A 26555-nucleotide genomic window follows, 5' to 3' on the forward strand; every position below is an offset into this window, starting at 1 on the left:
TGGCAAGGCAAACTGGCAAAAATGCCCAACCTTTACTTGCATTCGAGAAAACACTCCTAACAAGATTGCTTTCTCAAAAATCAAAGAGGCCCAGCTCTCTGAATCTCGAGAGCCAGACTCCCAAAAGGATTACTTGCTCAAAAATCGAAGAGGCACATCTATCCGAATCGAAGAGGCACATCTATCCGAATCTCAAGAACCAGACTCATCTTCAACATCTTATGCTTCCAGAGAAGATACCACATCTGCTTGAGGAACAGATAGGGCAAGTGAGAAGGATATAAGGAAGCATGTGGAGACAAGTGTAATAAAACATGTGCTGATACATCCACTACTTTGTCAACAGCAAAAGTATCTCATGTCATCAGGGTCGAACATACTCTAGCTTTGATGGACTTGTTTTGACCCTCAAATTCTTGAGTCGGCTTTATACTCTGGATGAAACCAAAAAACCCTCCAGCCCAATTCAAGAATAAGCCTATGGAAAGTTACTTCTTCAAAAGCAAAAGTATCTCATATCATTTCTTCCCCATTTGCTTCTCCTTATCCTTGTTGTTGTTTACGACACAAGGAGAAGGAGAACAATCAACCGGAAGTCGAACCTCCGATCCAGGTTGCTTGCTTAGAAGTCTGATTGCTTACTTTGTCTGTTACCTCATTCGGCAAATCTCCTAGCTCGGCGACTTGGGGGACTCCTACCACATGGTTTGTATCGCGCTTGACCAAGCATGAAACTACAAGTAAGCTTCAAGTGAAATTGATACATTACCTTGTGCATCTCCACCGGTTAAAGATACCACCCCTAGATAGAGGAAAATTACTTCTAGAGAATATGTCACATCTACCTATAAGATAGATAAGCCAAGTGAAGACGATACCACACTTCGGTACTTAGAAGTTTCGTGATTACTCAATGACTTGGATCTTGCAAGTCCCCAATCGAGGAGCTTCCCTCACTCAAGAACTTAGGAGAGCACTGTTTGTACCATACTTGACCAATCCTGAAACTACTGAGCACCGGTCAACGTTATACCGTCAATGACCCAGAAGAGTTTCCCTCAAACCAGGAGGTCAATCATAGCGCGACACGTGTCGACATCAGAAGCCAATCATAGCGCGACATGTGTCAACATCAGGAGCCAATCACAACCCGACACATGTCAATGTCAGAATGAAACTAGAAACTCTCTTCTATAAATAGAGATCATTCTCTCACAATATTTCCTAATGTCATTTGTACTAAATCATTCACTAGTACTCACAAAATGAGAGCTTAAACCTATGTACTTATGTAAACCCTTCATAATTAATGAGAACTCCTCTACTCCATGGACGTAGCCAATCTGGGTGAACCACGTACATTTTGTGTTTGCTTCCCTGTCTCTATCCGTATACATACTTATTCACACTAGTGACCGGAGCAATCTAGCGAAGTCACAAATTGAACACTTTCTGTTGTACCAAAGTCCTCACTGATTTTGTGCATTAAGACCAAGCATGATCACCCCTGAATACATATGGTCCCCTATCACGGATATACCATGCAGAACCATATGCATAATCTAATAATATAGGCAGTGATCACCCATCATAGATATACCAAGCATGATCACCCCTAACAATCCACCATTGCAGATATACCAAGCAGGATTGTATTCTGTAGCTCTAGGTAGTGATCACCCATTGCGGATATACCAAGCATGATCACTCCTAGAATGCGTATACCACTATTACTTGGTGCAATCAGCTTAGCACACTATCTACCCATACCTTAACCCCTATGAGTTACAACGTAGTTACCTACACCATCAACTTCGCATGGCCACCAACAAATATGTCACACCAGCCTAAGTTCTACATCATACTTCTAATAAGATTCTAAGCTCACATTGTCATAAAAATAGTCATACACATCATTCACATTACTAAAAAGTTAATTAAACCCACATATATCACAACCATCATCAGTACACAAGCCAAATCATGTTTAATAAACATAGGTCTATGGCTAAATATATAAAAATAACATTTCAATAGAAATCATATTTATAAAACCAATTCATATTCACAAAGGATACTAATATTAGACATTAAGGTAATAACCATATCCCATATATTCAAGTCACTCTCTAACCAATGTGGGTCCACTAGACTTCACTTAGTCTCTGGTTGTACCAATTATAGTATCTAGAACGTTTCAAGACATGTTGACCAAAAGTCAACTCTCGGTCAACGGTAGAGTCCACAATTCTACTTAATTTAATCCAAAAGATCCGCCCATCGGATTTCAAATTCGTAACTTCCTAAGATCCTCATTATACTAATAGAACATCATACTAAAGTCTCACCACGATCCGACGGTCGAATCTTTGCCAATCACAATTTCCGGTGGCGGTTAACGTTTTATTTTACGAATTTACAAATCCAATTCGAGAAGATCCGTACGTCGGATTCCCGATCCATAAGTTCCTATGGTCCTCAAATATTATGTACTATAATGTATTAAAGTTTGGTGATGATCCAACGATCGGATCATCGATTCATTTAATGTCCAAGTGGCGGTCTCTATCAAAACTATAGTCATATGACTGGTTTTCGTCAATCGAACGTCACATAAGGAATTAGGGTATCTAAATTAGTCTAGAAAGGGCAGGAAGGGTCTCAGCCCACGCGCCGCCGCACGTTGTAGTCGGCCGCCTCGACTTGCCGGAAAATTCAATTATTTCCAAAAATTACCAAATTTTACAGGCAAGTAGATATCAGTGAGGGGAGCAATTTTCATACCTGTGGCCAAGTCCAATTTGGACAGGAAACACCTGAATTTTCCCACAAACCGCCGGAACCCTAGATTGTGGGTGTTCTTCAATTCGACCAATCCGCAACACCACCGCCCCTAAAAATGTTTAGGCTTTGTTCCTGGCCTCTAGATTGGTGGTGGTAATTGAAGGACATCGTTTATTTCCCGCGGCACCCATGGTGGGTTTTTCACCAAACTACAACTAAATTTCATATGATTTTGGGTGGGAATGGTAGAGGGGATGTTGTAGAAGAGGTTGCAGGTGTTGGTTGGTGGTGGTTTGACGGGAAAAATGGTGGAAACGGCCGGAATTAGAACCGGGTCGAAATTGGTTGGGTGGGTTGACGGGAAAGGGGTCTTTTTGCCTCATTTCTTTTCGATTGGTCCTCCTCCCCCCTCCCTTGTTTTTTTATTGGTTGCTGCCTAAACTATTTTAAAATCTGATTGGTCCCTTCCCTCTTCTAACTGATTAGTCCTTCAATCCAAATATCTGATTAGGCCTCTTTCCCATAGAGTGGGAGTTTAATAATTCCTAAAATCTATAGTATCACAACTTCAAACGTCTATAATTACACCGTTATAACCCGGACTCACAAACGGTTTTCGCTTATGTACTCGTGGGTTCGAGATCTATTCGAAAACATTAATCGTGACCTCAAAAGGTCAACGAATTTTTAAAGATTAGCTATGAAAATTCAAACCCGATAACTAATCGATTTAATTCCTAAAATTAACGGAATTAAAATTAACTAAGGAAAATAACGTAAACGTGAAATACAAATTTAAATAATGAGATACATAATTAATAGTGAAAATCCAAGCACGGGATTTCACAGTTCTGTGGAGAGAGATTCTGCTGCTGCGGGAATTATTATATGAAATCATAGGGGTTTTCCGGCTATTGATGGATCCAGACACCTTGGTCAAAGCACAATTACCACTGTTGAGGCATTGGCTTTGAGGGATACCCTGCATCTTGCAAAAATTTGTGGGCTCAGGAAGATCATCGTTGAAGGGGATTGTTGCAGGGAAATGTGATGTTCCTTGGAAAATTCGTGCAATTCTGGAAGATATGAGATGGCTCTCCACCTCATTTGATCTAATTCCGTGGAATCACATTTTTAGAGAAGCAAATTTTACTGCAGATGCCATCACCGCTGTTGGACATCACTGCAAAAACCCTTTCATTTGGGATGGTTGTATTCCTAAACAAGCTTCAAATGCTTTGTTGTTTGACTGTAGAGGCCTTGGGTGTCCCCGGGTTTCTCTTTATCTTAATTTAAAGTTTTATTTTGCCTATAAAAAAAAGTGGGACTCTCCTAGATTCTCTGCCACCACTTTTTTTTTACACAATATTTTATTATGTTGGCAGGGGAATTGATGTTAAACCGCAAGATGACAGAAATTATATGAAAAGTCTCACTTTTAGAGAGTTTCCTTAACATTTCTCAACATTTTTTTCAAGCTCAAGCCGTTGGCGTGCCATGCGAGTTCCAAAAAAATCAGGCTTGATATTGAGCTTAAATTGTATGTACTGAATATAGATAATATAACGCAAAATCTTCAAACATAATACTTTAAGATACTCGACATATTGACAATAAATTGTAGTGTGTTGATTCTCACACTCCTGTACTGTACACTTATAATTACTTTCATGGCTCGTTTACTAATTTGTAATCAAATAGAAGGAATTGAATTAAGGAGAAATGAAATTGATATGGAGTTGGAATAGAGATGAGTTAGAATTGGATTTTGTTGTAGTTGTTTAGTAAAACCTTCTCAAATTGGTATAGATTTTAAGGAAAACTAATGAAAAGGGCTTGAAAACTTTGAGTTTTAATGATAATGACAAAATAAAGGGTAAAGTGAATAGTAGCATGATTGACTTTTTAGTGTAAAAATGTGGTTTTTCGTTAAAGTGAACAGTACCGGGTGCTTTTCGTTAAAGTTCCCTAGATTTTATATAAACTGTTTACTAATTCACCTGAATCAGAATGGAAATCAATATAATTACTAAATACCCTTGGTTTAAATAAATTATTTTATATACTAATTTTTTGGTTAAATTTTATATACTAATTAATAGAAGAAAAAAATGTTAAATGTCTATATTCACCAAATACTAAACACACAAAAATTAATTTATTAATTTATTTTAATTATTGTTAAATTTCATATTAAACTAGCCAGTTGTTGGGTTAATGCAAATGGTAATTTTGAAATTTTAGAAATAAGTGAGGGTATAATGGGGAGGAAGAATCCATTCTGGATTTCCCTAACAACCCATAATTTAATTCCAACCTAGATGTAGGGAACTCATGTCACGCCTCGATCCTAAGATATGTATGGGATTGACATGTGGCAATTGAACCTAGTGGTACTATAATACATAGAGTCGGATGGGACTCATACATAATATACATCAGATATTCAATGAAAACGAAATTACAATAAAGGGAACAAACCTACTCTCAAATGCACTGCACACATCATCTATACCCCTTGAAACCTCTTCTCTAACCTTTACCTATTACTTTCCAATACGATCATAAGTCGTGGGAAGGGAGCATCAAGCAAAGTAAAATCCGGATAAGCTGCAAAGGTCGTGTGAGTGACAAACCATTTATGTGACTTAAAATCAATAGTTTGCAATCCTTTATATATATATATATAATAATCCTCACTCATAAATCTCATTTGACTCCACACATGCATCCAATCATCAATTTCATACATTTACTAAAATCATAGGGCTAGAACAACATCATCAAGTTTCGTGTTCCTGAACCTCTTATGGAATCGAACAACAAGGATACACAAAGTAGGGTTCCAGAACCTCTCTTGGAACCGAATATAAACTATGCACATGATTCCTAAACCTCTCATGAAATCCGACAAGATGTAGATCCCAGAATCACTCATGGAACAAGACAGATGTAGCATTCTAGAACCACTCATGGAACCTATTGAAAAAGAAAGCACGATTTCAAAACCACTCATGGAATCATAAAGAAAGGTAACATACTAGGGATTTAATATCCACATATGAAACGAGAAATGAAGTATACAAGGTATTAGTCCTCTACTAGCCCTCTAAGTTCACAAACATTTCAAATATATATACATATACATTTTATAAAGCATATCGATGACCGGGTAATAACCATTTGTAATTCCATGCTATGCACACAAAGTATATAACAAGAGAATTTCATATGCAAATACTTGTCACATAATCTTAAAATCAACTCACCTAGATCCAACACAATTGAATCGTCATGCAAAATGATGTGCACGTCACTAAGACATCATATGTCCCGATGAGCCAACAATGCTCCGATAGAAAACTTAATAAGAATGACACCAATTTTTTCATCTACCTCCAAAGGACACCAATTTTATACGCATGTAGAGCTCAACAAGTGGAACAACTTTTATACCTGCGACGAAGCCTAAAAATGGACGAAAGACGGTCAATTTTGTTGATAAAGGTGATAAGTATTCGAAACTTTACAACATCAATTCTTTGCCTACGGTGGTCCAATGATGTCGGAGTTGGTTTGGTTTTACTCATGGGATGACGTTGATCGCTGCTTTGCGGATTTGCCAAAAAATGGAAAAGAGTCGCTAAAATGTGTTGGTTTCGTGGCATCGAACTGCCATGTACAATGGTCAATGGGATGGTTCTTTGGTGGATTTTGTAGAGGGAAGTACGAGTTTCAAGATGGTGGTGGTGGCATGGTCTAGTTCATTCTAAGTTGGCTAGAATTTACATCGGAAAACATGAAGATCGCGCAGCTTGGTGGATCGATGGGGTGGGTTTTGGGTTAGTGGGGTTTTAGGCTGTATGGGTTCAGTTTCCAGAAATGGAATATGTCTAATTTTGGCAAATTATGTTTTGGAAACTTGTTATTTACAGTAACTCTAAAAGTCCAAAATGCCTCTCACTTATAACGCTACTAACTTTTTCGTTTCAATTCCAATTCGCGAACATGGTTTTGCCTAAATGTTCATAGGTTCGAATTCTATCCATCTATTCTAAACCTACCTCCAAACACCAAAGCAAAATTTAAAATATGACCAAAAAGCCATTGAAATCGTTTTTTTCCCAAAATGTAAATTAAATAAATAAACAAATTTCGGGACGGGATATTAACAATTCAATTCCTCCAAAATTTGGAGTGGGATTCCAAAATTCGTGTGGATCCCACCAACTTTTTGATTTCCCAATATTTAGTAAACATTAGATAATCTTGTAATCGGAATTCAATTTCACATTTTGATTCCTATTACCATTATGTAAACATGTCATTAAACCGTTGAAATATGGAGTATATTACATATTAGAATATGTGACAGAAGGACTAGGATTCTCTCTCCTCCTCTTTCTATCCCCTTCTATCCCATCCTCTCATATTCTATTATTTTGTCTTTCTCTTGCTATAAAAAATTAATATAAGATGTTGACGTGATTTAACCGTGACCGTTCAAATAAAAGGGGAAGGAATGGAAGGAAAAAAAATAGGGTAGATAATCCTACTCCATGACAAAAAGCTTCAAGGTAATCCCACCATCTAAGAGGGAGGTGGGGACCCATCTCAGAGAACCATAGTTTGGTTGTTGCTTCCTTTGTGTTAAGTATTTGGGTGCACAACACTGATCAGGTGGCTGGGACCTGGGTGCATATGGAGCCATCTATATTTTTTTTATTTGTTAAATTAGATATTAGATTAACCACCAACAGAATTCAAACCTACGTTTAACCTATAAAATTAAAGAAAAAAAATAATGAAAATGGTTTCAAAATTTTGAATTTTGACAAAAAACCACATAATAATTTTATTTAATAGTTAGGAGAAAACCCAATATCCAACTAGCCCAATAAGATTGGTCCAAGCAAAATAACTGGACGGTTTTCCAATTTTACCCCTAATTGGAGCTTTAGCTCGTTTATTTACTCTGTTTCGCTCTAGATGAAGAGAGAGAAGGGCTTTTGGGAATCGTAGAATTTCTACCGCTCTCAGATCATTTCTATGGCTGCCAAGGCGTAGCCTCCTCGAGTAAAACCTCTGTTTTCTTCTCGGGCTGCCAAAAAGTAGCCTTCTGGCGTCTCATCCACCATTTACTGCTGTTGGAGGTGAGTTTTCCGAAATGAAACTGTTTTCTGTTCAAATCACGTTGTTGATGACTTTGTTATTGCTTATTTTTTGTGGATCTAAGTCTTGATTAAACCACAAGTGTGCAGAATGGCAGACATCATCTCATCCCTTGTTGATTAGGCGCACGCCTAATTGTTTGAAAGCAAAGCAATTTGTGTTTTTGAACTCGTTGATGAAGATATATCTGTGGATTTGCACATAAGATGATGAGTGCTCAAGGGATTAATTAATATATGCAGACTACCCAAAAGCAAAGGAGTTTAATTAATTACTGGCCTTGTACTACATATAAATGGATAAGATCCATGCATACTATGTAGAACTATATTGCATAAGATGAGATTTACAATTGTATTGCATTTTTCTTTTCTGAAATAAAATTTGGTGTCGTTAACAATCGCACAACCCTTTATGTTTGGTTGCACAAAACAGAATATATATTTGCAGGATCATGCCCTTCTTTTATCAAAGCGTCACTTTTTTTGTAATTTACAATTGAATTATGAATTAATTGGATTTGAATAATTTCACTTTTATCAAAAGAAAAGATTAATCCTCTCCTCATGCGCTTTCTTTCCGTGCTTCTTCAAAATTGATACTTTCAAATTTGGTTCTACAAATGGTGTTAGTACTTAGTTTTAGAAATAGTGGCAATATTCAATTGTAAAAATAGTGGTAATGTCAATGTTCAGTTACATAAATAGTGTAGTATCAGTGATGAGTTCTAGAAATAGTCAGTGTTCAGTTTAAAAAATAGTGATAGTATTAGTATTCATTTTCAAAAACAGTGATAGTATTAGTATTCAGTTTCAGAAATAGTGATAATACCCGTTTTCAGTTTAAGAAATACTTCGTGTTAAGTTTAAGTAATAGTGATAATAGTAGTGTTCAGTTTAAGAAATAATGACAATACACATGTTCAATTCTAGAAATAGTGTTTAGTTTAAAAATTAGTGATAATATCAATACTCAATTTAAGAAATAATGATAATATCATTGTTCAATTCGAAAAATAGTTAGTATTTAGCTTAAGAAATAATGATAATACAAGTTTTCAATTTAATAAATAGTCAGTTTTCAGTTCTAAAAAGAGTCAATGTTTAGTTAAGAATAGTGACAATACATGTGTTCAATTCTAAAAATAATTAGTGTTCAACTTAAGAAATAATCAGTATTCAGTTTAAGAAATAATAATAATATTAGTGTTAAATTCAAGAAATAGTGATAATACCTGTGTTTAGTATACAAAATAGTGAGTATTCAGTTTAAGAAACAGTGATAATGCTCGTGTTCAGTTTACGAATAGTGAATGTTCAGTTTAAGAAATAGTGATAATACCAGTGCTCAGTTTAAGAAATAGTGATAGTGCTAATATTCGGTTTAAGAAATAATAATAGTACTAGTGTTCTATTTAAGAAATAGTATCAGTGCTCCTATCCAATTCGAAAAATAGTTAGTGTTAAATGTTTATAATTGATAATTTTTTTTACTTGGGGAAATGTGAACACGGAAAATTCCTGAAACGAAAGAGACAAGAACAACGTGCACAAACAAATATTTGTATTTGATGATTTTGGGTTACAATCTCTCTCTATTTTGATCCTCTGATTCGATCTTCGTAAGGTGTTGATTTGTGGATGTTTCGTTGATCCAAGGGCCGTCAAAGCTTGATTTTGGATGAACTGTTGGAAGTTTCTTTAAGGGCCGTGGGCTTGATCTTTGAAGGTGGATTTGAGTGAATCTTCAAGGAGCCGTTGGGGCTTGATCTTGAGGATGAGTGTTTCTTCAAGGGCCGTTGAGGCTTGATCTTGAATAACGGTGATGAATGGATCTTCAAGGGCTTTTGGGCTTGATCTTGAAGAATAGTGATGAACGGATCTTCAAGGGCTTTTGGGCTTGATCTTGAAGGACGGTTGGATGTGTGGATTTGTCGACGTTGTTGATCCAAAGGGCCGTTGGGGCTTGATCTTAGGATGAACGAATGATGAACGATGGTGCTTTCTTTAATAGCCGTCGGGGCTTGATCTTGAATTGGTGGAAGTTCTTCAAGAGCCTTTGGGGCTTGATCTTGAATTGGTGGATTGTTGATCCAAGGGCCGTCGGGGCTTGATCTTGGAAGAACGATGAACGAAGAACGAAGAACACTTTCTTCAACGACCGTCGGGGCTTGATCTTGAATTGGTGGATGATTGTTGATCCAAAGGGCCGTTGGGGCTTGATCTTGGAAGAACGATGAACGAAGAACGAATAACACTTTCTTCAAGGCCCATCGGGGCTTGATCTTGAATTGGTGGATGATTGTTGATCCAAAGGGCCGTTGGGGCTTGATCTTAGGATGAACGATGAACGAAGAACGAAGAACGAAGAGAGCTTTCTTGATTCTTCGGGAACCTGGATGCTTGAGAGCTTCGGAGTTTCAGAGCTTCAAAGCTTCAAGAATTTTGCCTAATGATTTTTGGTCCCCCTCAAATGAATGAATTAGCCTTCTATTTATAGAAATTTCCAAGGCCTAATTTTGAATATAATATTCCAGATGAAATAAGTCGTTTCTGCCAGGTGTTGACACGTGTCCTGTTTGATGACTTTTCCAACTTATTTCGATTTTTTGTTTAGACACACGCTACGTGTAAAATTTATGTAATACATGAGCGTTGAAACTTTGATTTATCGGTCAACATTTATTTACTGAAATTTCGATGTCTACAAATGCCCCCACTTCAAGGCGCGTCGTATACATGTGCTTGTCACGTGTAGGATATGCGTTTTGAAGTCCCTTAATGTAGATGTCGATCCAAGGGCCGTTGGGGCTTGATCTTGAATTGGGCTGGAAATTTCTTCAAGGGCCGTTGAGGCTTGTTCTTAGACTTTGTTTGAAATTTCTTCGAGGGTCGTCGAGGCTTGATCTTAAAGGTTGAAATTGGACCACAAGGAGCTTCATGTGGTAGATGATCTTTGGCTTTGGTAGTGGATGAATCGACACCTATTTTGTTGCGCTTGTTGACTTTCCACAGCTTTGATCTTGAACTGGGTTGGAGGATTTTCTAGATTCTTCCAATTGTTGACTTTCCACAGCTTATTCTTGAACTGGATTTGATTCAAGAGTGGTAGACACTTGATCTTGAATCGAACTTGTGATTTCCTCAAAGGCCGTCGAGGCTTGATCTTGAATTTGGCTGGAAGCTTCTTCAAGGGCTGTTAAGGCTTGATTCTTGAAGGTTGACTCGAACGCATGGCAAGCAGGCACGAGGTGAAGGTGACGACTTGTTGCTTTGTTCAATCTTTCTAATTCACACCTGAGCAGTTTGGTCAACGGTATGATCTTCAAGATTGATGGGCTTTTCTTCCAGTTGGTGACTTGATCTTTAAGGATTTGATTCAAGGGTGGTAGATCGGCACGTGCAGCCCACAACGCCTCGTAAGTCGACCCAATAATTTGAGGGTCAAAATGAGTTCGCTGTCTAGAGTGATTGCAACCCTGATGATATGAGATACTTTTGATTTTGAAGAAGTAGCGGATGAATCAGCACGTGCTTTGTTGTACTTGTCTCCACATGCTTTAAGGTATCATTTTCATTTCCTTTATCTGTTCCTCAGGCAGATGTGGCATCTTCTCGAGTTCCTCATCTCAAACTCCTTCTGCTGAGTTGACCGTGCATGCTGCATTCTTTTGCACGTTGTCTCCACGTGCTGCAAGGTATCATTTTCACTTGCCTTATTTGTTCTCCGGGCAGATGTGGCAGCTTCTTTGGAAGTACAGCAGCAGTGGGAGACGAGTACTCGATAGCAGTGCTAGGTAGGTAATCAGGGAAGGGTTCCAAGCAGTCGGTTCCTTACCCGAGTTTGAGTGGAGGTTCCGGCATATTGTTTTCTTTATCCTTGTCTTTGTAGGTAAAAACAAGGACAAAGGAAAGGACAGGGAAAAAACATGATATGAGATACTCTTGCTTTCTACCCTGGTGATATGTGATACTTTTGCTTTGGAGTCATTTGCTTGCAGAGGTACCCCAAGGAATAAGGAACACTGAGTAACTTGAAAGGCTTTGTTGGGAAAGCATTTTTGGAGATGAAGAAAGGTTCTGTATGTCTGCCTTGCTATGGAGGGTGAAGGTGGATAGTTATAGGAAGTTCTTTAATACCTGTAGAGGCATTATTCTTTCACTCGTGTCGGCAACCATTGGTGATTGATCAGTATGGCTTCACGTGCTTTCTTCTTTATCAGAAATCTTCGACAAATTGTCCGTAATTTCCGCCAAGTTGAGTGTGCATGTGACAGGTGTTGACGAGGCTAAAAAAGACTGGCTCCTTTTCGATATCTGGGATCGGCGCTTCGACAAATTACCCGTGATTTTCGCAAAGCTGAGTTTGCGTGTGATGAGTGCTGACGCGTCTGGAAAAGCAAGATGCCTCTCCGATTTATGAGCTTGTCTCTTCGATTTTTTTGAATTGGCCTCTTCGATTTCTGAGCTCCGTCGAGTGCAGAGGTTGCATGTGACAAGTGCGGACAAGTCTGGAAAGGAAGATTAGCCCGTGGTTTCTGAGCAAACCCAGCTTTTGAGAAAGCTAGCACCTCTTCGATTTTTTGAATTGGCCTCTTCGAATTCTGAGCTCGCCTCTTCGATCTCTGAAATCCCGTTGAGTGCTGATTTTTATAGAGGCACGCAGTTCGTTTCAAAGCACACTTGAATTTTCGCTTGTAGAAACTCTCTTCTTGCACTTATAAGATTTTGATTCGTCCAACCTCTTCTTTCTTCAACACCTTTGAAAATGTCTAGACCCTCCGACCGTTGTTTTGATTTGAACCTTGGTGAAGAGGCAGTCCCGCCTTCTCTAGATAACATATGGCGCCCATCCTTCATATCCCTTACTGGTCCTCTTACCGTTGGGGATTCGGTGATGAAGAATGATATGACCGCTGCGATGGTGGCCAGGAACCTTGTTACTCCCAAAGATAACAGATTGCTTTCCAAACGGTCTGATGAGTTGGCTGTTAAGGATTCTCAGGCTCTCAGTGTGCAGTGTGCAGGTTCTGTGTCTAATATGGCCCAACGCCTATTTGCTCGAACCCGTCAAGTTGAATCTTTGGCGGCTGAAGTGATGAGTCTCAAACAGGAGATTAGAGGGCTTAAGCATGAGAATAAACAGTTGCACAGGCTTGCACATAACTATGCTACAAACATGAAGAGGAAAATCGACTAGATGCAGGAATCTGATGGTCAAATTTTACTTGATCATCAGAGGTTTGTGGGTTTGTTCCAACAACATTTGCCTTCGTCTTCTGGGGCTGTACTGCGTAATAAAGCTCCAAATGATCAACCTTCGGTGCCTCCTCCTCCTGGGGTTCTGCCTAGTACTGAGGCTCTGAATAATCACCCTCTGGGGCCTCTCCGATCTGGGGCTCCGCCGAGTACTGAGGCGCCACCTGATCAACGAAGGCTTTTGTTTGTTTGCACATTTTTTTTTTTGGCATGTAAATGTTCCCTCTGTAATTTTCCAGAGAAATCAATGAAATGGACTTTATTTCTCTAAATGCAATTTTTTTTTCTCTTGGTGCTGGATGCACCAAGTTCCATCATCATTTTTTTTTATTATCTTTTCTTTTCCCGCACATGGTGCAATCTCAGCTTTTCATTTTTTTATTATATATTTTTTTTCTTTCGGTGCTGACCACCATTCCATTCCCTTTTCATCATTTTGATATATATTTTTTTATTTTCTTCTTTCCTCATGTCGTGCACCATTGCACAGCTTTTCATTTTTTTTATATTTTTTTTCCTTTTCACGTGGTGCAGCACTACTTTGCTCACCATCCTTTTTTTTTTATTATATTTTTTTTCTTTTGTTTTTTTTATATGATGCCCATGCCGACACCACCAATGGCTGTCATCTTTCTTTTTTTATTTTTATTTTATTTATTTTATTATTTTTATATATTTTTTTCTTTTTAAAGGGGAGTGATTGCCAGGGAATTTGCAGGGACGGACGAAGAGCAGCGGAAGGCATAAAGAGGTCTTTTCTCTGCATGTACTGACGAGCATGAGGAGCTAGTGACGACGATGCAATTTCTGCGCTCGAGGAGTTCTCCGTGAAGCGGCTCCGCATTGTCCACGACGGCTCATGCAGGTTCGGTGCCAAAGCCATGAACACCGTCTTCAAGCACTGCCTGGTCATTCAAGGATCTCTCTGTGAAGCGTGTGAGGTCCCTGTAATGAATAAGAACCAAAACGTCGTCGTCCTTGATCAACATCGCGATGTGTTGTATTTGGCTGGTAGTAACCGGCTCAGGGAAGTCATGGGCGATGGGCAGAGCAAGGTAAGTACAACCATTTGAGGTTGTCCTCTTCGTGCCACCTTGTTGACGAGGATCGCAAGCTGTTGCTGCCTCGCTTGGAGTTGGTGGGAGTGATGGGGGATAGAACCCAAGCCCATGACATCAACCCTCGAACACTTTCGGAGCTGAGGACCTCAACCAAGAGACTATTGAAGATCTGGCGGTGATTTGAAGGAGGAGATGACGCCTGGTGGAAGGGCTGTTGAGGTGGAGGAGTCGCAGCGGAGGTGTGGGAGAACTGTGGTTGTTGGGGATGGTGGAGAAGGAAGGACGATAGTCGAGACCATCGATTCGCTCGGTTTCACATTCCCCGCAGCTATTTCAGCAGAGAGAGTGAGACTTGTGAAGATGGGCTTTGAGAGCTGGGCCCGGATTTGTAATTGGTGGACAAGGAAGGCAATGAACTCCGGTGAGTAGGAGTAGATGGACGAGAGTTTGGTCGTGAACCATGTGAAATCAAGTTTGCAGGAATTTGTGGCCTGGAACTACTTGGAGTTGAGGGTTGATCTCAGTAACGATTTAGATGACGTCTGTTGCTGTGTGGCGATTCAGACGATTCAGATGAAGTCGTATGGCACCAGCATCAGCGAGTGCATAACGTCAGTCAACTGCAGCACCTGGAAGGTCCGAGCGTAGGTGGGCGTGACGGCGATGACCGTTTTGAGGTTGTTGACTCCGAACTGCCTTCCCTGCTTCTTCTGAACTGTCTCAATTTATGCGGTGCACCTTCATGGTCTCGATCGGGTTCGGGTGCGACAAGCTGCCTTGTACCCTGGTGGGGATGAACGACGATCTAATGAGCACCGAAACCAGGCAGGAGCAAAACCTTGCCATAAAATAGCTAAAGAATCATTTCTTTTCGATGGACATAATGGATCTCCTGTAGAGTCTAAGAAACACAGCAAATCCAATTTGTAATCACTTCTTCAACATTCTTGATCTAGCGCCCCTTTCAACTTCGTCAAACTGAACCTCCTTCACGATTTCTGCAAGACTTTCATCAGGTACGGATTTGAACGGATGTCGATGTAGTCGCCTCTGTATTCTCTGTAATTGTATGTTGAAAGCGAGGAGAGAGAAAGATAAATGTGGTAATGAGTAGAGAAAGTGGGTTTTCGAGAGGAATAAGCAACAAACAGCAATGGGGAAGGTTTGTCCTGGTTCACGTGTTTGGCGACCGCCATATCAGACACCCATGATTCCGTCGGACCGGAATTCGTGGAAGAAGTCGACGCATCCAATGGTCCAAATTCATTGCCTTTAAACACCCTTATCTCTTTGAACAAATGCGTCAGCAGGGCGATCCGACGGACCAGATCGGTGCAGTCCTTCCTGAACATCCCAGTAACGCCGCCGCCGAACTTGCTTGTACCAACGACGTCGTTGAGTAATTGCAGTAGCTCCGATGTACGGTCGATGTCGTTCTCGCCAACGCCGTAGCCATTTCCATTACCGTTCTCAACTGGAACTGAATCGAAGGGAGTGGAGTGGGAGTAGTTGGAGCCAGAACCGTCGAATCCGAAAACATCCAGGGAGTCAGGGGCGGCGGCAGGGCCGTAGTCGGCGTAGCTTTCGACGACGATGTCGTCCTGGTCAAATTGGTTGTCCGAGGCATGAAGATCATCGCCGTCCACGCTGAAAGCGTCGAAGGAGGCCATTTTTGCGGCGATGATTTCTGTCTCTCTCTGTCTGAAGAGGATTTCAGTGGATTGTGAGGAAATGGGAGAGTGTGAGCTGCTGGGCCGCACTGTGGGCCGAGGATAAATGGGGAAGAAGACAAGCTGGAGTTTGGGCCCGTTGTGGCTTGAGCCCTTTTGCTACTGGGCCGAGACACTAATGAGGATGGGTCGCTGACGAGGCCCCGACTTTTGAGTTATGTATATGCATATATATACATATATATACATATATATATATAATACTTGTATATTCCTTTTCTTTTTTTTTCTTTTTTTTTTTGTAAATACATAATAACATATGTATTCATTTTTTTTTGTAATAAAATTGACTCTATTTAAAACACATATTTTTTTTTTTTATTTTGATGTGATGAAAGGAATCTTTAATTTTGAGAAGACAAAGCATGATGCCAGGACCTCACGAAGCTTCCAGAGACGGGGTAGTGCTTGTGCAAAAGACTGCAACAGGGTTTCGCTGTGTAATGCCTTTTGATCACGGCTTTCCTCGGTGGGGACGTTGTTATGCACATTGACCTTACTGCCTGGAAAGACCGTCTTGTAGCTGCCCTTCCCTTGGTTGAGGAAGGATCAAGTCATGACGTAATTCAAATGAGCGATGAATTTAACAGTGATTTTGATGATGATTTTGCCGTACACAGTTTATGCTCTTACGGGCCAGGAGCTTTGGTTTGTGCAGTTTAGGCTCGTGTGAACAAGGAGCGTTTGTTGCCGTTTGCAGTTTTAGCTCATACAGGCAATGAGCGTTTTGGTGCCGTTTGCAGTTTCAGCTCATGTAGGCAAGGAGCTTTGGTGTCACCTTTTATGCTCGTGCGGACCAGGAGCGTTGGTGCTGTGTGCAGTTTAGGCTCGTGCAGGCGAGGAGCTTTGTGTCTTGCAGTTTAGGCTCTTGCAGACAAGGAGCTTTGGTTCGTGCAGTTTAGGCTCGTGCGAATAAGGAGCATTGTGAATTTGTCAAACGATCCTGGAGAGGCTTTCCTTGCAATTTTCATAGCAATGAGTCTTGACAGAGTGATTGAAGAAGTTTTCAGGAAAGAAATCGCGCATCGTGATGGGGATGGACGATCTATGTGTCGAAATTTCATCATCTTCAACACGTTCACGTTGCTTTGAAGGTTGACAAGAACTGCTTTGCCCTCTTTCCGATTGGCGGACTTGTGGAGGAGACGTATGCTTCTTGTGCAATTTTTTAGGAGTGACTTAAGTCCATCATTTAACTTTGCTTGTCTTGGAGGATGCCCCTAGCGGTTGAGGTAAAAACCTTGAGTTGGAAGAGCCAGAAGTGATGGTGGTATAGTTTGTCTTCACAACATCGTCAAGATCTAGCTCGATGATTCCTTTATGAGCCAGCTTCATGATGAGATCTTTCAACACGAAACATTTTTCTGTCGGATGACTGATGAAGCGATGGAATTTACAGTATCTTGGACTGTCGGTACGATTCATCTCTTCCGGCCGTCTGCACTCAGGCAAATCGATCACCTTCTTGTCCAACAGGTCATCCAGCATGGCAACCACATCAGAGTCCGGGAATGGATAAGTCTTCTCCTCAAGCTCCTTCAAAGTGCGTCTACGCATCTCTTGATCACGAAAAGCTTCGGTTTGAATCGCCTTGCCTCGTGTAGGGATTTTGACGAGAGTTGTGCTGATCGTCATTGCTTATTTGGTGGATTTCCACGCAGCCTTCTCCATCTTTGTCTCAAGAACTTTGTCAATCTTATAGTCAGAGATCGGTTCTTTCTTCCCATGATGGGCGATGCTTAACTCCATGTCATGGGCGCGGGTGGCTAGCTCTTCGAAGGTCCGTGGTTTAATGCCTTGAAGGATGTATTGCAAACCCCATTGCATACCTTGAACGCACATCTCGATTGAAGAGGTCTCCGAGAGCCTGTCTTTGCAGTCGAGGCTTAGAGTGCGCCATCTGTTGATGTAGTCAATGACCGGCTCATCTTTCCATTGCTTTGTGCTCGTTAGCTCTAGCATGCTCACAGTGCGGCGGGTGCTATAGAAACGGTTGAGGAATTCTAGCTCCAATTGCTCCCAGCTGTTGATGGACTCAGGCTCTATGTTCGTGTACCACTCAAAGGCATTTCCTTTCAGCGAGCGCACAAACTGCTTGGCGAGGTAGTCCCATTCGGTCCCTGTGTTGTTGCAAGTTTCGACGAAATGTGCAACATGCTGCTTTGGGTTTCCTTTTCCATCAAACTGCATGAACTTTGGTGGTTGATAACCCCTTGGCATCCTTAAGGCGTCAATCTTCTTTGAATACGACTTTGAGTACAACCCAGAGTTGTTTGAGCTCCCTTCGTACTGTGCCTTGATGGTGTTGGTGATCATCTCCTGTAGCTGCTGGATAGAAAGAGATCCCATGAGTGCCGCTGCTTGGTCTGGCTCTGGCTTCACATCGATATTCTCCACCGGAGGCTCATCTTCTTCGTCATCTCTTCTCTTTAATGGATCATCCTCTGGGTCGGGGTTCTCACCGTCCTGTGGCTCCAGTCGGCTGACGAGTGCAGCGATTTGCAAGTCTTTTTCTTCAACAATCCGTGTTAGCCTTGCGATCGCTTCATTCATTTGAGCCAGTTGTTCTTCGATGGAGGTAACGCCGATGGTCATGACTTGTGCAACCAATAGACGTGACTTTCCTTTAGACATCCAGGATGTTGACGAAGAACGTTGTTGGCTGTTTTGGGATGTCATCTTGTGTGTCTCAGCAGCATGCTTCGGTGCCTCCAGCGAGGTCAGGTTGATGACGGACTCGCGCCTTTGATGCTCCCCTTGCTCCTTTAGCGGCACCAATTTTGAAGTGGCATGTTGAGGAGTGGTTGTGGCGCCAATGGATGCTCCGTTCATGGCGGAAGTGCTCAGGCTTCTTCCCTTTGTGAGAACGGCTTGTCCTTTTGCTTGATGTCATTGATTTTGGAAGTGTGCTTGATTTTCTTAAACGGAGAAAGAGATGAGAGGCAGAGATGGTCCCACTGGGCGTGCCAATTTGTGAACACGGAAAATTCCTGAAACGAAAGAGACAAGAACAACGTGCACAAACAAATATTTGTATTTGATGATTTTGGGTTACAATCTCTCTCTATTTTGATCCTCTGATTCGATCTCCGTAAGGTGTTGATTTGTGGATGTTTCGTTGATCCAAGGGCAGTCAAAGCTTGATTTTGGATGAACTGTTGGAAGTTTTTTTAAGGGCCGTGGGCTTGATCTTTGAAGGTGGATTTGAGCGAATCTTCAAGGAGCCGTTGGGGCTTGATCTTAAGGATGAGTGTTTCTTCAAGGGCCGTTGATGCTTGATCTTGAATAACGGTGATGAATGGATCTTCAAGGGCTTTTGGGCTTGATCTTGAAGAACAGTGATGAACAGATCCTTAAGGGCCATTGGGCTTGATCTTGAAGAACAGTGATGAACGGATCTTCAAGGGCTTTTGGGCTTGATCTTGAAGGACGGTTGGATGTGTGGATTTGTCGACGTTGTTGATCCAAATGGCCGTTGGGGCTTGATCTTAGGATGAACGAATGATGAACAATGGTGCTTTCTTTAAGAGCCGTCGGGGCTTGATCTTGAATTGGTGGAAGTTCTTCAAGAGCCTTTGGGGCTTGATCTTGAATTGGTGGATTGTTGATCCAAGGGCCGTCGGGGCTTGATCTTGGAAGAACGATGAACGAAGAACGAAGAACACTTTCTTCAACGACCGTCGGGGCTTGATCTTGAATTGGTGGATGATTGTTGATCCAAAGGGCCGTTGGGGCTTGATCTTGGAAGAACGATGAACGAAGAACGAAGAACACTTTCTTCAAGGGCCGTCGGGGCTTGATCTTGAATTGGTGGATGATTGTTGATCCAAAGGGCCGTTGGGGCTTGATCTTAGGATGAACGATGAACGAAGAACGATGAACGAAGAGAGCTTTCTTGATTCTTCGGGAACCTGGATGCTTGAGAGCTTCGGAGTTTCAGAGCTTCAAAGCTTCAAGAATTTTGCCTAATGATTTTTGGTCCCCCTCAAATGAATGAATTAGCCTTCTATTTATAGAAATTTCCAAGGCCTAATTTTGAATATAATATTCCAGATGAAATAAGTCGTTTCTGCCAGGTGTTGACACGTGTCCTGTTTGATGACTTTTCCAACTTATTTCGATTTTTTGTTTAGACACACGCTACGTGTAAAATTTATGTAATACATGAGCGTTGAAACTTTGATTTATCGGTCAACATTTATTTACTGAAATTTTGATGTCTACAGGAAATATTGTAGCTATTTGATTTTTTTTTTTTTTTACTTGAAGACATAAAGTATGAAATTGTTAGTACGATATCAATGCATTTTTTGTTGATTTGTTTTCAGATTGTTGCTGGGACAGAACAAAGCTACGAACAACACTATCGGTAAAGGCAAATAACAAGGAGAATGTGGTGATGTTGAAAACACCCGAGTTGATGAAAATACCGTAGCTTTACGGGCAAATCTAGAAGACCATTGTTTTATCCATCAAGAGTCGAGACCCCACCGGCAAATCTACAACGACTCACAAACAGAAAATGAAACTGGAATAATTTCCAATGGAAGTGGCTCCTGCATTCTAGGAAAGTGGGTTCTAAGTGGTAAGCAACATTAAGGGTGGAAATTGATCAACAAAAGAATCTGAACCACCTAATTACAAATAAGTAAAAAAAGCAAAACCTGAATAGAGAAGGAACGGCCAAAAGAAAAAAGAAAGAGAGAAAGAACTGGTTGACATAATGACATACTTGTAAATAAAGAGAAGTTTATTTCTAACAGAATTGACTGATAGAATAGCATTGCTGTTAGGGGCAAATGTGGAAAAACAAATCATTTCGTTTTGGGTTTTTAGTTCAGCCCATGTGTGTTAAATGTTTGTGGGTCTGATATATATTAGTTTTGTTCGTATAATTAAATATGAAATCCTGTTAGCTGAATAATAGTATAGGATGATTTTTAGTTAGATTAAACTTACCTCAAGCCCTAAATTTAAAGCTCAGTACTATAAAAGTTTCGAGGCCCAAACCGTCAAAGAGAAACTTGAGACTTCCGAAAACCCCAAAAATTTCAAAAACTCAAAATTAATTTCATTTTCCCGCTCAAATGCGAACCAGAGAGAAATCAAATCCAGTCGAAAGATCCCCATTCATTCCATCTTCCCAGTTTCTAAAAAACACTCATCTTCCAACCTTAACACCTTCGATTATCCATTTAATCGATTATTTTATTTACTGACAAAATACCATGTCGGCCACATCTGCTCGCCGCTTCAAAGACCGCGGCGGCGCCGGCGTGGCAGCATCCAAACCCGCCGCCACTCTCAAACCATCCAAGCCTCTAACGCCGATACCCTTTTCCGACAAGAGGTACGTCAGCGCCGGAAAGGAGAACCCTCTTCCTGGGACCGCTGCTTTCCGGGCTTCGGCCCAGAAGCCCACAATCCGGCCCGTTTCTCGCGTCGACAAGGCGGCTGTGTCTGCGGCAACCAGTGGCGCAGGTAGCGAAACGCGTTCGCGGTGGTCCATGTCATCGGCGCCGAGAGGTAGGAGCTCTAGCCCTTCTGAGTTTACTAGGGTAATTTCTCATACGGGTAAGGAGCGGAGGGTCTCGGTGGATCGGGTCAGACCGGGTTCGGGTCTGATTTCGGTTGGGGAGAGGGATCGCGTAGTGTCGAGTGCAGGGAAGGTTAGAGGATCAGCTAGTGGGAAGCAGAGAACAGGGTTTAGGGATTTGGATGTGAAGAGGAGTGATGTGGGAGCGAATGGGATTAGGGTTTTGAGGGATATCAAAGAAAGTGGTAAAATTGGTGTGAATTTAGAGAAAAAGAATGCAACTTCTGGAGAATTAGAAGTGAGAGCGGTGGAAATTGAGAAGAATTCGGATGGGGTTAGGGTTAGGGATCCGGGAAGTGGAGATGGAGAGGCTAATTTGAGCTCCGATCTGAAAAACCCTAGTGCGGTTGATAAAAGGGATCAAAATTTGGCGAGGGTGGATGATAAAGCTGTGAAAATTGGGAGTGGTGATGCTTTGGGACTGAAGGAGTCTGGTGAAAAATCTGTAAGTGATGCAAAGGTTTTGGAGGGTTTGAAAGAAAAGAGGTTGAATGAAGAAGGTAGTAGTGGCGGTCGTTCGGGTATCAAATATCCGAGTAAGCTTCACGAGAAGCTTGCTTTCTTGGAAGGGAAGGTTAAGAGGATTGCCTCGGATATTAAGAAGACCAAGGAGATTTTGGATATGAATAATCCAGATACGTCGAAGGTGATACTCTCTGATATTCAGGAAAAGATTTCTGGAATTGAGAAGGCCATGAGACATGTCAATGATTCAGGTGGTAAGATGGGGTTGCCGAAAAGTACTGAGCATAGTGACAGGGATGCAAAAGTAGTTGAGAAGGGCCATATTGAGCTGGTGTGTAATGCTAAGAGTTTGGTAAAAGGGTTGAACAGTGAGGACTTGGAAGCTAGGCTCTTTCCTCATCATAAGTTGCTTAAAAACTGTGTGGCGTTGAAAGAATCATTCGAAAGCTCTCAAAGTCATGGGTTCCAAGCTGTTGAAACTAGTTGTGAAGCAAAGGTTGAAGAGAAGTCATTGAGCCTTACAGATGATAACCCAATTGCGGTAGAGTTCTTGGCTTCCTTGGACCAAACTAAAGTTTCAACAAGGGATGACGGACGTGAAGGTTTGGAATGTTTTGAGGTTCAAGAAGTGGATGGTGTCACTGCTGCAGAAGTTGAAAAATCTTCAAAATTTGTCTCTGGAAAACAAAATTTGGAGCTCATTCTCACAACCGATGAAAAACTTGATGAGTTTGATGATCAGGAGAATAGACAGGAAATGTTCTTTGACGAGGAAAATGAGGATACTTGCAGTTACCAGCTGAACCAAATAGGCCAAAAAACCTCAACTGGAGGGTGGTTCATGTCTGAGGGAGAGTCGGTTCTTCTTGCTCACGATGATAGTTCGTGCACCTTCTATGATATTGTAAACTGTGAGGTATTTAACTTTTCTCTTCTATTGCCTGAGCTTCATTGCGTAGTTATGTTTATAGTAATTGAATTATCAAAGCAATTTCAGATCATGTGCACCTTCAGTATAAATTAGGCTTACTCAAATTAAGTTTGAATTTTTGGTGTGATTTACTTTTATTGCAAAATATTTTGATTTTCTTTCAATTATCCTATGTCAAATATTAACATTGAAAAAACCAAGGTAAAAGACATGCTTGTTTATACTGTAGTATGAACAAACGAACAATTGGGGGACATAAAATCGTAATTGCTGAATGTGAAATTTGCGTTATTGATTGATGGTTTATGGTCTCTTCAGGAGAAAGTTGTGTACAAGCCTCCTGCTGTAGTTTCACCTAATATGTGGAGAGACTGTTGGATTATCCGTGCTCCCAGTGCTGATGGTTGCTCAGGAAGGTATGTTGTGGCTGCATCAGCTGGCAATACAATGGATGCAGGATTTTGTTCATGGGATTTCTATGCCGAAGATGTGCGTGCTTTCCGGATTGAGGATGGTTCAGCCCCTTCAAGAACAGTGCTTGGCCGCTTGCCCAACAGCATCTCACATGGAAGAAATGCTTTGTCTGATCTTCTGGATCCAGAACCTAGACAATGGTGGTATAGACCTTGTGGACCTCTCATTGTCTCAACTGCTAGCTGTCAGAGAGTTGTGAGAATCTATGACATCCGTGATGGTGAGCAAGTTATGAAATGGGATGTATCAAAGCCTGTTATAGCAATGGATAATTCAAGCCCCTTGCAGTGGAGAAATAGAGGAAAAGTTGTTGTAGCTGAAGCTGAAACAATTTCCCTTTGGGATGTGAACTCTCTTAACCCTCAAGCTTTACTATCTGTTTCTTCTTCTGGTCGGAAAATTTCCGCTCTTCATGTGAATAACACTGATGCTGAGCTAGGTGGTGGTGTTCGACAAAGGTGGATGTCAACCTTTCATTTAGCTTTTACTTGTTTTCTATTCTATTTCTGGTTCATGCATTTTACCTGTTATGCATGCGTTTCTTGATGGATATGTCCTCTATCATGTCCTTGAATATGTCACTATGCTACTAGTTTTTTATGTGTGATTAATTTATTTTTTTCATCTGGTTTTCTTGCTTACTTTCTGGATATATCAGGTAGGAAATTAGTCCTAGCATGAGAATATACCAATTGAAGTAGAAATCTGCTGAGTATGCAAGATTCTAATAACACTTAATGTGGTTGTTTGGTTTGCAGAGTAAGTTCTGTGGAAGCAGAAGGAAATGATGGAGTGTTCTGTACTCAAGATTCTATTAACATTATAGACTTTCGGCATCCAACTGGCGTTGGTCTTAAGATACCAAAACTCGGTGTAAATGTGCAATCAGTTTTCTCTCGTGGAGATTCTGTCTTCCTTGGCTGCACTAGTGCAAGATGGGGATGGAAAAAGCAGTCTTCTTCACAGGTGCAACAATTTTCAATCCGAAAACAAAGTCTATACAGCACCTACGCTTTGCCAGAATCAAATGCTCACAGTCATTACACAGCAATTACACAAGTTTGGGGGAATTCAAACCTTATCATGGGTGTTTGCGGATTGGGGCTGTTTGTATTTGATGCGTTGAAGGATGACGGAGTTCCATTGTTGACCAGTGATGACGGGAGTCAAAAAGCCAGAGAAACTGTTGGTCCAGATGACTTGTATGCACCTTCTTTTGATTACTTGGATTCTCGGGCACTTCTTATCTCAAGGGATCGCCCGGCACTGTGGAGGAACCTATTATAGGTCTGCAGAACGCTTGAAAATTCTTCTTACATTTATGATTATCTAGGAAAGAGGGTAGTCAGCAGCATAGGAATGTGATGCTGCAATGAGTTTTGTTATTTTGCTACGATGCTGCTGCTGTGGTGTATAATGTTATGTATAATGAAGGCTTGCTGTTGAAGGCTTATTTATTAGATGGAATTAAACTTTTATTTTCTGTTATACTTGTATGTTTTTTGTCTTTCTTTGTGAGTAAAGCCTTTTTGGTAGTGTCTTAAACCTGCCCTCCATATTTAGGTCTTCTTTCGGCATCTTTGTTTATCTTGGTTTTTATGCTTGGATTATTGAAGAATCTGGGACAGTAAGGCGTTAGAACATACTTTCAGTATCCTGGTGAGGCATGTACACTGACACCCAGAATTGCTCCCGAGTGGTTTAAAGGAAATCTGTTATATTGGTGCGTTTTGAACTACTTTTAAAAAAACACTTATGCTCATAAGCCTTTTTAGTAAAAGCGCTTTCATTAGAAGCACAACAGAGTTTTTAATAAAATCCAAGTGCTCCTTGAAAAGAGCACACATGAAGTGCTTCTTTAATAAAGCCTTTCAAGTGTTTTTTTGAATCCAGAACCACTTTATAACTTTTTCTATTAAACATGATCAGAAACAAGTAAACTTTCCAAAGTCCCCAGTTCTTTTAGTGTTGAAGGTTGATGGCTCCAGCAGGCAAGGGAATGAGGGAAAAGCCATTGGAGGTTTCAAATGGCTTTAGTTGAAGTGAATTCTTCTCTTCTTGTTACCCTTGTCAAAGGCCCAGACAGAGAGGACCGTTTTAGGGTTGGTTTCTTAATGTTTTTTTTAGTATATCGATATTTTTTTACACTAGGGAAAGAGGAGTTTGGCTAAATCACATAATAGGCAGCCTAGTTTGGTATCAAATTCGCCGTCCACGAGATTCGAACATAAGACCTTTCATTTTTAAGCGAAGAGGAATACCACCAGACTGTATTACTAAATGGCAAGTTGGTTTCTTAATGCATAAGCCTCATTTCCCACATGCAATTTCGCTCAGCATCAGTTGCTCACAAGAATCAATGGTTAGAAACTGCACACACACGCGCGAGCGACTGACTGTATTGTGCTATTTTCCCCCAGTTCAGTAGAAGCGCACTCAGCTGATGGCCAAGCTAAACTTAGCCTCAACTTTGGTGTTTATAAGCTGTAAGACACCCCTACGTTCATTGTGTATTGTAAGATGAGTGGGCTAGGGTAACCTGTCCAAACTTGATTGTGGCTTTTGTTTTATTGGGCCACTGGCTCACTGCCACACATGGGGTGAAAAATTAACAGGAAAACTAATGAAAAGGGCTTGAAAACACTACTACAAAATTATTTATAACTGACGGTTCAAAAACCGACAAAAAACGTATATTACTGTCGGATTTTAAGCAAAATCCGACAGAAAATGGATGCAGTGGCGGATATATAAGCGTTAGAATTGCCTGTGTCAGGAAATGAATTTTCGGACAGAAAATACTCTAAAACCGACAGAAATCCTGTCGGATATAACCGACATAATATATATTTATAATAAATAAATAAGAGAATTTTTGCCTGATAAAACCGACAGAAAATCTAAAACCGCCAGGAGTTCTGTCGGCTATAACCGACAGAAAATTTATCAATAAGAATAAATAAAATCATTCTTGTCGGATGAAACCGACAGAAAATAAATTAATAATTAAAAAAATATAAATAATCTCTTCTTACGAACTAAAGAGGAGGAACCAAAACACACATACAAATCACATCTCTTGTG

General features: G+C 40.8%; 1 protein-coding gene and 1 long non-coding RNA gene across 3 annotated transcripts; both read left to right on the plus strand.

Moving 5' to 3' along the window:
• Positions 1 to 7694: 7694 nt before the first annotated feature.
• LOC126607078 (uncharacterized) lies at positions 7695 to 8356 on the plus strand. 2 transcript variants are annotated; one of them, XR_007617486.1, is made up of 2 exons: positions 7695 to 7937; positions 8039 to 8356. It is a non-coding gene; the product is annotated as an uncharacterized LOC126607078 (long non-coding RNA). The 2 variants fall into 2 exon arrangements; XR_007617487.1 differs by having other exon boundaries at positions 8046 to 8356.
• A 12672-nt stretch (positions 8357 to 21028) lies between these two features.
• Positions 21029 to 24959, plus strand: LOC126607074 (KIN14B-interacting protein At4g14310-like). Its single transcript, XM_050274507.1, has 3 exons — positions 21029 to 22982; positions 23316 to 23929; positions 24230 to 24959. Exons 1-3 carry the CDS (start codon positions 21234 to 21236, stop codon positions 24756 to 24758), a joined length of 2892 nt encoding a protein of 963 aa, XP_050130464.1. The 5' UTR covers positions 21029 to 21233; the 3' UTR covers positions 24759 to 24959.
• Positions 24960 to 26555: the final 1596 nt, after the last annotated feature.

The sequence above is a fragment of the Malus sylvestris genome, chromosome 16, assembly GCF_916048215.2.
Source record: "Malus sylvestris chromosome 16, drMalSylv7.2, whole genome shotgun sequence".
NCBI classification, from domain to species: domain Eukaryota; kingdom Viridiplantae; phylum Streptophyta; class Magnoliopsida; order Rosales; family Rosaceae; genus Malus; species Malus sylvestris.